The sequence below is a fragment of the Columba livia genome, chromosome 20, assembly GCF_036013475.1.
Source record: "Columba livia isolate bColLiv1 breed racing homer chromosome 20, bColLiv1.pat.W.v2, whole genome shotgun sequence".
NCBI classification, from domain to species: Eukaryota; Metazoa; Chordata; class Aves; order Columbiformes; family Columbidae; genus Columba; species Columba livia.
In genome coordinates, this window is record NC_088621.1 from 861,000 (window position 1) to 874,622 (window position 13,623).

Below are 13,623 nucleotides of genomic sequence, written 5' to 3' on the forward strand. Positions count from 1 at the left end.
TGCAGGCACAAAGCCTCAGCCCTTCCCGCGAGGGACGGTCCCTGCGCCGCTCCCGGCCCAGCGTGGGGTGCCCGGCGTGCCCAGGGCCCAGCACGGAGTCCCCATGGCCCAGCATGGGTTGCCCGGGGTCCCCAGGGCCCAGCGCGGGGTGCCCGGGATCCCCAGGGCCCAGCGCAGGGCGCTCCCCGGGACCCGCTGCTGTCTCGCCTGGCCCCTCGGGCGTTCTCGGAATGAAGAGGCGACCATTCTCTTAGGAAAAAACCAGCCTATTTCCACTGTGGTCCTGCCTGTGCTACTGAAAGAACCGACACTTCCAGCGTCGTGTGGACGAGGCTCTCAGGGTCACGGTTTAGTGCTAGATTTAGGTTAGCGTTGGATTCTATGATCTTAAGGGTCTCTTCCAACCAAAATGATTCTATGATTAAAACCCAAACCAAACCACAGTTTATATGGAGAGGAAATCACATTTGGGCATAAAACCTGGAGCGTGTGTGGATGAGGTCCGTTCCCCTCCAAATGCACGATGTTAGCGTTCAGCAGACTGCATTTAATGGTGCAGTCAAAACTGTTGGGAGAAAATGTTCCAAGTTGGGGGTTCTTTAACACAATTCATATAGGATTTTAAATATGGGCCTTCAGAGGTCTCTCCCCAAGGGCAGCACCGGCCGGTGGCAGGGGGGTGTGCTGGCAGCGGCGGGCGATGCCCCCGCAGGGCCGGGCCGCAGGGCGGCTGGAAAGCCCATTGGAATTCCTTGGAATCCTTTTAACCAGTCTCCAATTTCTTAAGATACCCTCTCTAATGCAAAAATATTACATCATGGCATTTACTTTGAGCTTTCGGTGTCTTTCAGAATACACATTTATCAAGAATTCTAGTCAAAAATCGGTTAAAACTTGTAGTAGCAATTAAATTTGCTATAGCAGGTGAATTCCTAGGTCGTGCTTTAAAACACTGATGACACACAAATTGTAAAAAGAGGTAATAATACTGATTCCTTTTGGTTTCTACGTTTGTTTGCTTTTTAAAAATACAAATCCTCATTACAATGGGTGTTTCTGAAGAATCGCTTCTCGCCGTGTCGCGTGGTGGCTCCTGAGGGGCCGACTCCAGCCAGGAGCGCGGGGTGCTGGGGCTGGCTCGGTGTGACACCGCACGGCTCTGGGACAGCGGGACATGGGCCTGAGGTGACTGTGAGCGGGGACCCTGTGTGGCGGGGACCCCTGAGTGACCGGGGCCTGGCTGGGGGGATCCCTGAGCCCCAGGGCCTGGCTGGGGGGACCGTGTGTGTGGGGACCCCTGAGCCCCAGGGCCTGGCTGGGGGGATCCCTGAGCCCCAGGGCCTGGCTGGGGGGACCGTGTGTTGTGGGGACCCCTGAGTGACCGGGGGCTCTCCATGGCAGCTCCTCCTTGCCCCGGTTCTGCCTCTTGGCCAGGCCTGTCCCGTTCAGGCCGGAGGACACGGAACCTCTGTAACCACCTTCCAGCTCACCTGCTTTGTCACCTGCCGTGATTTTACCTCCTCTCCGCTTTCAAGATGCATCTTTTTTTCTGGCGGGTATTAGCCTTGTGAAGATCTTTGGTATTTAACAAGGCAATTTTTGAATTAAAGAAACTTTTCTTCTCAAAACTTTATCTTGCTCACGTTTTTCTACTCCTTTTGACTGCTTTGACATTTGGTTTGTAGAAAATGTATCGCCAAGCAGAGGTTTAGCTTCCATTCAGAAAAAGGAACAGGTGAACGTCAGTATTTTGTTATATAGATAACTAATAGAAAGATGAATGTAGAGAAAATGAAATGACATGTTTGTAGTTGTCTCTTGTAGAGTGTTTGTCAAGGTCGTTCCTGGTGTCTCAACAGACTTTAATGCATGTTCAGAGATGTAGCTTTCGATGTACAAAGCTCAGCATGCCTGTCTGTGTCTGCAGCTTCCCATAAAGGCTGGCCAGCAGAACACCCACTCCAAGGTCAGCACGGAGCACAACAAGGAATGTCTCATCAACATTTCCAAGTACAAGTTTTCCCTGGTCATCAGTGGTCTCACTAACATCTTAAAAAATGTTAATAACATGGTAAGTTTTCCGATTTTGGATTGTTCGGTTATTTTTCCAAATGGCTGTTATTTATTTATATTAATCAGTCTGCAGACAGGCACTTGAAATTTAGTCAAATTGTTGCTCACCTTTTACACCTGGTATTTTTCTTTTCATCCCCAGCTTCCCCCGCGTGGCTCGACGTGCGTTCCGTGCGTGGGCAGGGCTACCGGGATATTTTTGGCTAAATATTTTCTGCTTTATGTTGCCGTCTTAGTGGTGCTGGAAGCAGCCCCTGCTGTCGGCCGTCAGACGGGTGCCAGCTCAAGCACCCGCTGCACTTGTGCCCCCGGCTGCGGCGCCGCAGCTTTGGGGAGGGTCTCATGTGTTTCTTCTGCGGTCTGTGCTAAATTTTGCAACACTAACAAACCCATCAATATGGATTTGTTGTGACATCAGTTCTGTTAAGATGTTGGCAATGAAATGCATAATTGGAAAAGAGTCAGCAGTAATTGATACCAAAATAGTTTCTCAAATAGTACAAACTCCATTTTGGAATGGGTTGCAGGTCTGATGCAGGTGAGGGCTTGCAGGGTACCCCGGCCTGTCTTTGCGCTAACTGTTCCTTATTACATTGGCATTGCAGACTGGACAAAGATATTTCTTCAGCTATAAGGTTTTAATTCTTATTTTAGTCTATTTTTTGCTGGCTTGATTTCTAAACTCAGAACCAGAGCAGTAAAGGAGCCTATTGTGCCACTTTGCTACATTACTGCAACACATTACAAGTCAAATTTCTGTGTCTCAGCTGAATCTGTATCCTTTCTGCTTCTAGAGAATATTTGGAGAAGCTGCTGAAAAGAATTTGTATCTATCTCAGCTGATTATCTTGGATACACTGGAAAAATGTCTGGCAGGGGTGAGTAGGCTTGTCAGCAGTTGCTGGGTCGAAATGGAACGAGCTAACAAAGTACAGGTCAAATGCTTGTGTGTCTATTGTTACTGGTACTAAAGTTAAAACTCAGCTGATTTAGAGCAAAATAGGATTAATGCCATTGAAAGAATACTGAAACGTCCTACAGCTGTAAGTACTTGATGTAATCGATAAGTTAAGGATTTGTGGGCTGTTTTTTTCTTCCTTAAAATTAATGATCTTTTTTCAGCTAAACAGATCTAAGCAAACTTTGAATTAGCCTTCCCACCACTTAACTAACTTGTGGAGTTATAAATAATGATTTTATTTTCATAATTCGTTAAAAAGCGTTGCAGACAGCTGTACCCAGATCATCCACACTCTTCGCTGTTTCCCTGCAATAGCTTTTGAAGGTTCTTTCTGTATAAGGTAATGGCCTCATTATGGTTTGATTTGTCAAGCAGCGTATCTTATATGACAGTGCTAAACAGTTGGAATAAATGTGGATTCTTCTAAATTCGCAAAAGACCCAGGTCAAAACGTTTTCCAGAATAATTCTCAGCTCTACAGCCGAGTTAAACGCCGCTTTTTGGTGCTTGTTCCGTCTTTGGTGCAATGAGTCAAAAAACATTTTTACCTTCAGAAATTAATTATTTTAAAATACTTATTTTATGTATCTTGTTTGAAACGTTAGTGTTTTTTTCCTGATAGATGATGGTGTTTGACTGGCCTAAAATTGTGCTGAATTCTTCTTGCTTTGTCAATTCAAAGGAGAGCAAGTTGAGCCAGTGTATGTTGAATAAGAGCGAGCCAGAGTCCTATACAAAGAGCGTTGTGTTCCGTCCTATCTTCAGACGTATTTCTTGCTTGCTGGTTTTGCTCAGCGTTTCATCAAGTTCTCATGGCAACAGGACTCAGGTCAACTAAGTGGGAGTATCTTCAACTTCCCAATTCCCTGTGGTAAATTCACTGGTAGGATTTTAGAAAGCTTTAATTCTGACCCTTCTGTTAAAAGTTGCTCTTAGTAGAGCTGAGTTTCACTTTGAATTCCTTTGTAAATAGTTTCCTTATGTCTCATACTGTGCAAACTGGCAAAAATGAGGTTTTTCTTTTGCAGGGAAGTGAAGCCATTTTTGACGGATGTAGAGCAATCCCAGGCAAGCAAGGGAGAAGCACCTCTTGTTTTGTTCATTTTTAAATTGGAAATACTGGCTATCAAAATATAGTGGATAGAATACTACCCAAAAGAGAAGTGTGGGTGGGTGTTGGCCCTGTGAGCTTCCATTCAAAGCTGAGATAGTTAATGCCCTACTACTAATGCTTTACAAGATCAACAGGGTGCATTTGGCAAAACAGAAGTGTGTTTTACTTCAAAGTCTGGTTTGATATCTTGCTTGATACTTGATGACACTGATCAGCTTGGTGTCCCACATATTTTGGAGACCTGACTGGCAGTGTCGGACGGTTTGAGCGATGGGGGTTGTTTGGTGTCGACTGCTTAGCTATGGTCAGCCGCGCCTGCAGGGGTTGTTCGCAGTTCAGGTTCAGGTCCTGCGCCTACCAGTGGCGGAGGCTCCGCTCTTCCACCGCCAAACCTGCAACACGGGATTTCCTGAAATCCCCCATGTTTCCTTCCAGCAACCGAAGGATACCATGCGCCTGGACGAGACCATGCTGGTGAAGCAGCTGCTGCCGGAGATCTGCCACTTCATCCACACGTACCGCGAGGGGAACCAGCACGCGGCGGAGCTGCGCAACTCTGCCTCCGGGGTTCTGTTTTCCCTGAGCTGCAATAACTTCAACGCCGTGTTCAGCCGCATTTCCACCAGGTGGGTGATTTTCAGTACCCTGACTTAGTGTATTAGAAGCCTAAAATTATTTAATAATTTAAACTTTTAAGTATTTTAGGAACTTTTACAGAACCTTTAATAACTTCTGTTTCAAGAACACAGACTTGGCAGCTAGTGTGGAGGATGTGGTTTTACTCAGTAGGTTGATTATGTTTTCTTGCTTATGGAAATGGAAACAATTTCTTTTGCTCCTTTTTTAGGAAGCATTTTTCAGTTGATATTTTTGACAGTCTTTGAATCTAGTGCATGGATCTAGATCCGTTCACGCATCTGTAGCATGGTTTAGTTTGCAGACTCCGAAGCTCTTCGTTCCGTCCACTGGAGCTGGAGCACGGAGCTCGTTCCCTGGCCTGTTGTCCCCTCAAGATGGCCCGTCCATAAACAGTTAAGGGCTGGCGGGGCCGCTGCTGCTCCCCGCAGGGGTCAGCCTGCCGACAGCGAGCGGGGCTGAGCTCCTGACCTGCCCTTCCTGTTTAGCCGTGTTTCTGGGCCTTGCGCAGAGGCTGGGGGAGTTTTGGCACGAAAAGCACAGCAGTGGGGACCTTCCCGTTCCCAGCGAGGCCGCTGCGTTTCCCTGGCGTTGAAGAAATGAAGAACTGCTTTTGTGCGTAGTACTAGAAATCGCATTCCATGTCTAAAGCACATCTGTGCTTTGGAACAAGACATGGCAACATTTAGCTTGTGTGAACACATGATTTAGTTATTAGTGGCTTAGCATCTGATGAGATGTTTAGTAGATCATCTAACACAAAAGTGTGAAAAGAAGCCATTGTGTTTAAACTGGTGTGATGAAGCCATGGACCTTCTTCAGCTCACAGACTGGCTGTCGCTCAGCCCAGCGATATTAAGCAGTCGCTGCTTCACCCGGCAGAGATTACCCGGGGCAGGACTGGCTGTTAAGGAGCGGCAGTCTAAAGGTGCCACGATCCCATTAATTGAAAATGTAGTTGAAAAGGTGACAAGGTTATTGCTACAGTATGGAAGATAAGACAAGGATTTAGGCAAGTCTTGGGCATGAACAGGGTGGCACCAGGTGCTGTTCGTGTCTTGTAAGACTCGTCACGGGTATTTCTAGATCCATTTTCAGTATGGGGATGGAATAAGACTATAACATTAACTCTTAGTCATGCAAGATCTGTCTTTTCATTACTAAACCCGGAGAAGCTTATTTGAGGAGATGGTTTATATGAGGAGATCATAGAATATTGCCCTGCTCTTCAAATGCGTATCATCATGGGAAGGTGTTCATAGCTGTCTGACACCGCCCCACTGAGCGGTTCGCTTACTGTGTGTTTTTAGGTTACAGGAACTGACTGTTTGTTCAGAAGATAACGCTGATGTTCATGATATTGAACTCTTACAGTACATCAGTGTGGATTGTTCAAAACTGAAACGACTCTTGCAAGGTATGATTTGAGCCTGTGTTTTGAAATATTTTTATCTGAATATGGTTAGAGATGGCAGAATGGGCTTGATACCTGTATCTTTTTGTTGCAGCGTTTTACTCCACTTTTACCAAAATACTGAAAATACTTAAGTAGTATAAAGACATGGCCTTAAAAATTGCTTTGCATTTCAAATGCCTTTTATAATCTGTGTTGCTTTTTAGAACCAAGTTTCTTTTCTAAAGGCAGAAATTCTTTACCTTTACAGAGACTGTATTCAAGTTTAAAGCCCTTAAGAAAGTAGCTCAGTTAGCTGTTATCAACAGTCTCGAAAAGGTAAGTATTTTAATATCTGTCTTCTGTGTCATCGCTTATTTGCAGTCTTTCTCTAATTTAGGAATAGTTGCAAGTGAGGACTTTACTGTAAAATATAAGTTGGTGCATCCCTTTGCATATGCTTTGCAAGAAATGTCGAATGATTAAGAGAAAAATCTCTGTTTGTTTAAATACATAGTTCAGAAAAAAATCTTTGTTAATCTCCGGCACATAAAGATGTTTTGCATTATCTGCAGGCGTTTTGGAACTGGGTGGAAAACTATCCCGATGAGTTCACAAAGCTGTACCAGACACCGCAGACCGATATGGCTGGTAAGGCATAGCAAGTGACGGCGTTCACAAGTTGGCGTCTCGCGCAGCCCCGCGCTGGCCTGCCGTTCGTGTCTTTGCTGCTCGTGCAGCCTGCAAATCGCAAAGAGATTGCTCTCAACCGTGGTCGGGCAGGCGAGGATATGTCGCTCTTTCACCTGTTAGAGATTCATTTTGGGGTTCCCAACACAAAGAAATCAAACCCAGAAGTTGGAGACTCTATAAATACATGTTTTTCGTCTTGATACAGGAAAAAAACTTAGAGAACATCACCTGTAGTAAAAAAGAGGAAAACGTATCTTTTCAGTTAAACCGTGTCTCTCGCTGGCTCGGGAGCATTCTGTCCCCACTAGCGTGCCAGTAACGTGGAAACCAGAACTTGCCTTCTGCGTATGTGGAGCTCTGTCCCTCTGCTATTTTATACCTGTTCTTTACCTTCTAATAATTTAAATGGTATTGAACTTGGGGTTGTATTTTACACAGATTGTGCAGAGAAGTTGTTTGACTTAGTGGATGGCTTTGCTGAAAGCACAAAGCGTAAAGCAGCAGTTTGGCCGCTGCAGATCATACTCCTGGTCCTGTGCCCAGAGATCATCCAGGATATAGCAAAGGATGTGGTCGAGGAAACTAAAATGAACAAGGTAAGAGAAGAAAAGTATCTGAATTTTGGCTCCGATTTCTAGAGGATGCTTATTTTTTCTTATTTTGTATTTCAGGTGTATTTTATTTTGTCTGGGCCTAAAAAGCATATCACAATTCCCTATGTAAATGGATGCACCCCTTTCAGTTCTCACCTGATGTGTATTCTTTCACTGTCAGTAACGGCCCCCACAATGTTATTGCAGATTTTCCATCTCCCGGGGGGTTTATTCCTGGCTTTGTGCCGTTCTCATGGCCCAAGTTTGTTCACAGTTATTGTCCTTAAACATAATGTTTCTCCAGAACGCTGTATCAAGCAGGTGTTGGCAATGCAAATATCCATGATTTCTGATCATAAAATGCGGTGTTGTTTTTAATACTTAAGAGTCTGACGCCCCTGTTCAGGGGTTTCCAGAGCTGTGGTTGTAACTATTCCTGGTTTGAATCCTGCAGAAGCTGTTCCTGGACAACCTGAGGAAGGCCCTCGCAGGGCACGGCGGGAGCAGGCAGCTCACCGAGAGCGCCGCCATCGCTTGTGTTAAACTCTGCAAAGCATCCACCTACATCAACTGGGAAGATAATTCTGTCATCTTCCTCCTGGTGCAGTCCATGGTAGTCGATCTCAAGGTAAAAATGTCTGTTTCCTGATTGCAGTGAAGAAATTTGGATTTTAAAATGCTGAAACAAACTTTTAATTTCTCCTTAGCTGAATACCGTAGTGTTTTCAATGGAAAGTTTTGTACTGACAGTAGACAAGAATGATCTTGGTATCTGATTGGTGTATTTATTTTTTTAAATATACAGAATTTGCTGTTTAATCCAAGCAAACCTTTTTCAAGAGGCAATCAGAACGCAGACGTGGACCTTATGATTGACTGCTTAGTCTCCTGCTTCCGCATAAACCCTCACAATAACCAGCACTTCAAGGTGAGAACACTACTTACTGGTAAGTCATGTTCCACATGCTGTTGATGGCCTGTCAGTTATAAAAGATACGCTGACAGCAGCTGGGAGCTCATACGTTCAACTATAAATATCCCTTAGTAATAAATCCCTGCATGTTTTTATAAATCTTTTCTTAGCTGATTAAACTTCCTCTTGTTTAGATTTGGCAGCTTTGTCTTTTTAATAGAAAGGCTCCTGTATGTTATTCAGTGTGACAGAAAAGATGGCAAAGATGTTCCACAGTGGCTTTCATGTGTTTTTTTTTTTGTAGATTTGCTTGGCACAGAATTCTCCATCAACATTTCATTACGTACTGGTAAATTCTCTCCACCGAATAATCACAAATGTAAGTTCTGAAAGCGCTCGATCAGCCCAGCAATGCGCGGCTGCCGTTCGGGTCGGTATCTGCTCACTGTGTGTGTGTCCCCGCAGTCGGCGCTGGACTGGTGGCCGCGGATCGACGCCGTGTACTGCCACGCCATGGAGCTGCGCAGCATGTTCAGCGAGACGCTGCACAAAGCCATCCAGGGCTGCGGGGCGCACCCCGCCATCCGCATGACCCCGGTGAGCCTGCGGGCCTCGGCGCACGCCGCCTGTGGCCCCCTGCCCCCTCTTTCCTTCGTTCTTAAGGAAACTTCAAAGATATAATAAAATGGTAGCGTATGCATACGTAAAAGGGAGTTTTAACTAGAAGGCTATGCGACTACACTTGAGTGACTTTTATATACTTTAAAACTTTTTCATGAATCATAGATTATAAAAGCAATACACTTCGTAAGATGTTTAATTATAGCTACTATGTAGACTACCCTATCGACAATGACTGTGGGGTTTTTTCCTTCCATCAGAGTCTTACATTTAAGGAGAAAATGACGAGCCTTAAATTTAAAGAAAAACCTACTGATTTGGAAACCAGAAGTTACAAGTTCTTGCTGTTATCCTTGGTAAAACTGATCCACGCTGATCCGAAGCTTTTGCTGTGTGTAAGTACATCGTACTATTCATTCAGAGTAAAATTTACTTTCGAAGCTACTAAATGAATAAAAATGAAAAACATAAACGTGGCATCTGGAATACCTCCCTCCCCATTCTTCTCTCTGGTTATAATGCTTCTGTGCTTTCGGAGGAAAAACACGAAACCAAAAGAAACTGCAAGAAGTTTTGCAGAACCAGAGCAGCATAATGACAAAGAGTGTAAAGCTCTGACTCCGAAAGAGGGGGAAGGGGGAGAGGGGAATAGAACAAGAAGAAAATTGGAATAAGGGCAGGAGGGTGAAATTAGTCATCGTTTCAATGAGTAGAAAGACAGATGCGGTCTTAGATCTTCCATTTTCTCAGATCTGTTTATTGTTTATTTTTAAAATATGTCAATCCTGTCAAAGATATATGCAAGGGGTGTCATAGCTTAAAAATATGAGGCACTCTCTTAAAGACCCAGCAATCCACCTCGTTTGGTTACAGAGATGCCACTGTAGTGGTCAGTAACATGGTCAGTCATTAACAATTGTACAACTTGCTTTGCTTTTGCTGTTCAGAACCCGAGGAAGCAAGGGCCTGAGACGCAGGGGAGCACGGCGGAGCTGATCACGGGCCTGGTGCAGCTGGTGCCGCAGTCCAGCATGCCCGACATCGCGCAGGAGGCCATGGAGGTGAGGGAGCGTTCCTGCGAGCGCCGGGGCCGCTCTGGGGAGGAGCGGCGGGGGCGGTGCTGTGGTTCAGCGCTGGTCCCTCCGAGCTTTTCCTGAGCGTTTTACAGGAGAGGCCTATAAGTACAATTTAAAAAGCTTGACTGAGAAAACTAACGTATCACCACAGTTACTTCTGATTTCTAGCCTTTCCATGCAAAGTTGCTGATTCTGTGACTTTGCCAGTTCCATTGTAACATTTGTGTGGTTTTACTATGGTGGGTCTCCAGAGCACTTCATACCCATGAGGTACTCTATGCATTTCTGCCTTTGAGTGAAACTCGACTTTGTTCTGAATTTAGGCCTTGCTAGTTCTTCACCAGTTAGACAGCATTGACTTGTGGAATCCTGATGCGCCTATAGAAACATTCTGGGAAATTAGGTATGTAAGTTAACTTTTGTAAATTAGAGAAATAGCTGGTTTGATTTGTCTTCTCTTTCGAAATAGCTGTGAGTGTTTTGGGACAGCTATGTGACATCGGCTGCAATCTGCAGTCACAGTTTCTAGTAGTAGAATGAGTTTGTGGTCTGTTCAGGCTGGGGAAAAACCCATTAAAATTGACCGTGATTTGGACCCCTTGGCAGTTTTAACAGAGAGTGCGAGGCGGGAATGGATGTGAAGAAGGAACATCCCTAGACGTGTTCCTTCCAGAGCAGAGCTGAGACCTTGTCAGCGTGTCGGTGACTCGTCCCGCCCCGTCTGGGTGGGGGACACACACGGGCTCCGAATCGCCAGCCCGGGCTGCCGGCCGGTCCCCGAACTGCTCCAGTTCCTCCAGGGACCCGCAGCGGCCGGCTGGGCGGTGGGATGGGGCCGACGGAGCTTGTCCCTTGAAGTGCACACCTATGTTACGACTGTTACACGTTTGAAAACACGATGCTAGCGTATGTGTAGGGTATTCATCCTAATTGCCTATTTCTATGTAAAATGTAGTAATGTCTTTCAAATTTTTGTTACTAAAAGCTAATGCTGAATTTCATTTTGCTGCAGTTCACAAATGCTTTTTTATATCTGCAAGAAGCTGACGAGTCATCAGATGCTCAGCAGTACCGAAATCCTCAAGTGGCTGCGAGAGATTCTCATCTGTAGGAATAAGTTTCTGCTAAAAAACAAGGTAAATAAATGTTAACGTCTGTCTGGTAGGATCATTCATCTGAATTGCTCTCTGTTTTGTCACTCCCTTATTTACCAGGTTATTTTCATGTCTGGAAAAGATTTAATAGCTACACCTATACTTTGTTTTGTGATTTCCTCTCTGTCAAGGGTGGTGTTTCGTGAGGCACCTTCATTACAATTGTTAACCAAAGTCAGCTCGAGGATTTTTGTTTGAGCTACAGGGACATGCTGGGAGCACCCTTGGGACCAGTACTGTGGGACCAGCACTGTGTGACGTGCTGGGAGCACCCGTGGGACCAGCACTGTGTGACGTGCTGGGAGCACCCGTGGGACCAGCACTGTGTGACGTGCTGGGAGCACCCGTGGGACCAGTACTGTGTGACGTGCTGGGAGCACCCGTGGGACCAGCACTGTGTGACGTGCTGGGAGCACCCGTGGGACCAGCACTGTGTGGATGGCAAAGAGCTTTTTGCTTTCCTGAAATCTTACCCTGTTCAAAAACCAAGTTGATTTATTATTTTCTTCCCTGTCTCTCTAGCAATCAGACCGGAGTTCCTGCCACTTCCTCTTCCTTTATGATGTCTCTGGAGGTGGAACTAGTCAAATTTCCCTTGACCACGAAGAGATGATGCGCTGTGCTCCGGGGGCCACCCTCAGGAAAGGGAAGGGGAATTCCTCCATGGTAAGTCATAGATGATCATAATCCGTTTTACCACTTAGGCAGGAAAGCCTGTGTGCAAGTAGAAATCAAATTACTTTGACGGTCATTTTTAAAATTAAAATTAATTATCTCTGAGGAGGAGAAGACATCTGTGTCTTACATAATGGATCTAATTTTCTAATATGCTGGGTAATCCTGATGTATCAGACTTTAGGAGGTCACATCTTTTTCCAGTTAAAATGTTGGTGAATATTTCTCCTGAGGGTTGCACACAGCATCCCTGCACGCTAGTCTATTGTTAGTAGATCTGAAATCTCACATTTGAAAGCATTGCATGCAGTTTGAATGTACCAGGAAGGACCATAAGATCAAACATTTCAGTAAGATACACCCTTGGACAGACAAGTTACTTAGGCCTAATTTTACTACTAGTTCTAGCTGCAGGAAGAAAATGAAGAGGATATTTAGAACATCTTTTATGAGCCAAAACTTTCTTTTGTTTTTTAATGTACACTTTTGCAGTATTGTCCTCAGTACTCGGGCATCCTTGCGCAAGGAGCAGGTTCTCCGCCGCTGTTCGTGCAGCAGCAGATGAAAGCTCTGATCTTGTTTAGCATTGCTTATTCCTACTAGAATAAAAGCAGTTTTAAAGAACAGTTTGGCTAATGCTGAACGTTAATAAAGCTGTCGTGTTCATTATCAATATTACCAAACCGGGAATGCTGTGTTTCCCAAGGAAAGTACAGCAGCGTGCAGCGGGACCCCGATTTGTCGCCAAGCCCAGACGAAGCTGGAAGTCGCCTTGTACATGTTTCTGTGGAGCCCGGATATCGAGGCGGTCCTGGTTGCCATGTCCTGTTTCCGTCACCTCTGTGAGGAAGCCGATATCAGGTGTGGAGTAGATGAAGTCTCAGTGCATAACTTTTTGCCAAACTACAACACTTTCATGGAGTTTGCATCTGTTAGCAATATGATGTCTACAGGTAAGAACCATCAATCTGAAAAACACCTTTCTATGTGTATAACAAGACTATGATTTGTGTTTGAGTTCTTTAAACAGGTTGAAATTCTTGATTTGATTGCTACTCCTGCTTTCACCAAAATATCTTAATTGTTGGAATTGTTGGGAAGAGTTGGGAATCGGGTGACTGAGTTCAGGAGGATTTTAAAGTGTAACAAGAATAGAAGGGATATGTTCCTCTGTTAGTTTAATAATTGCATTCGAAGATCTCATATTTGATGTCGGTGGGTTTTCAAAAGACTTGGTTAACTGTTCTGCGCTCCTTTGCAGGCAGAGCGGCTCTGCAGAAGAGAGTGATGGCGTTGCTGAGACGCATTGAGCATCCAACTGCAGGCAACACAGAGGTGAGCTTTCTGCTCATTTTATACTCTTTGCTTGCCTATTTTTTTGAAAACAGAAAATGCTGTTCCTACAAGTAGTTTTGAAGTTAAGTCTTGATATATCTTCTTTTAGGCCTGGGAGGACACACATGCAAAATGGGAGCAAGCTACAAAACTAATCCTTAACTATCCAAAGACCAAAATGGAAGATGGGCAGGTGACTATGAATTTTTCCATGGGTTCAACCCTTAGAAATTTAAAATATTTAAGATTATTTATTTTAAGGAATTGAATTTTAATATAGGAATTGAGTTTTGTAGGCAGACTTAAGTTGCATGGAAGTATTCCAGAAAAATCATGGTGATCAGTTGTCCACGGTGCTTACTAAGAGACCAGAAGTAATTGGTCTT

General features: G+C 44.8%; 1 protein-coding gene across 4 annotated transcripts in view; it reads left to right on the forward strand.

The window, feature by feature from the left end:
- NF1 (neurofibromin 1) overlaps positions 1–13,623 on the forward strand; it is a 68,230-nt gene that overhangs the window by 4,944 nt on the left and 49,663 nt on the right. For all 4 annotated transcript variants that reach the window (XR_010467312.1, XM_065036651.1, XM_065036652.1 and 1 more), the window contains exons 2-20: positions 1,928–2,071; positions 2,868–2,951; positions 4,584–4,774; positions 6,095–6,201; positions 6,449–6,516; positions 6,753–6,828; positions 7,309–7,466; positions 7,918–8,091; positions 8,269–8,391; positions 8,681–8,755; positions 8,842–8,973; positions 9,258–9,392; positions 9,945–10,058; positions 10,397–10,476; positions 11,086–11,209; positions 11,750–11,893; positions 12,609–12,855; positions 13,164–13,237; positions 13,347–13,430. Coding sequence is in view for 3 of the 4 variants with exons in the window: in XM_065036651.1 (XP_064892723.1) it covers positions 1,928–2,071; positions 2,868–2,951; positions 4,584–4,774; positions 6,095–6,201; positions 6,449–6,516; positions 6,753–6,828; positions 7,309–7,466; positions 7,918–8,091; positions 8,269–8,391; positions 8,681–8,755; positions 8,842–8,973; positions 9,258–9,392; positions 9,945–10,058; positions 10,397–10,476; positions 11,086–11,209; positions 11,750–11,893; positions 12,609–12,855; positions 13,164–13,237; positions 13,347–13,430 (2,334 nt within the window). In the remaining variant the exon portion in view is untranslated. The remainder of the gene's footprint in view (positions 1–1,927; positions 2,072–2,867; positions 2,952–4,583; positions 4,775–6,094; positions 6,202–6,448; positions 6,517–6,752; positions 6,829–7,308; positions 7,467–7,917; positions 8,092–8,268; positions 8,392–8,680; positions 8,756–8,841; positions 8,974–9,257; positions 9,393–9,944; positions 10,059–10,396; positions 10,477–11,085; positions 11,210–11,749; positions 11,894–12,608; positions 12,856–13,163; positions 13,238–13,346; positions 13,431–13,623) is intronic.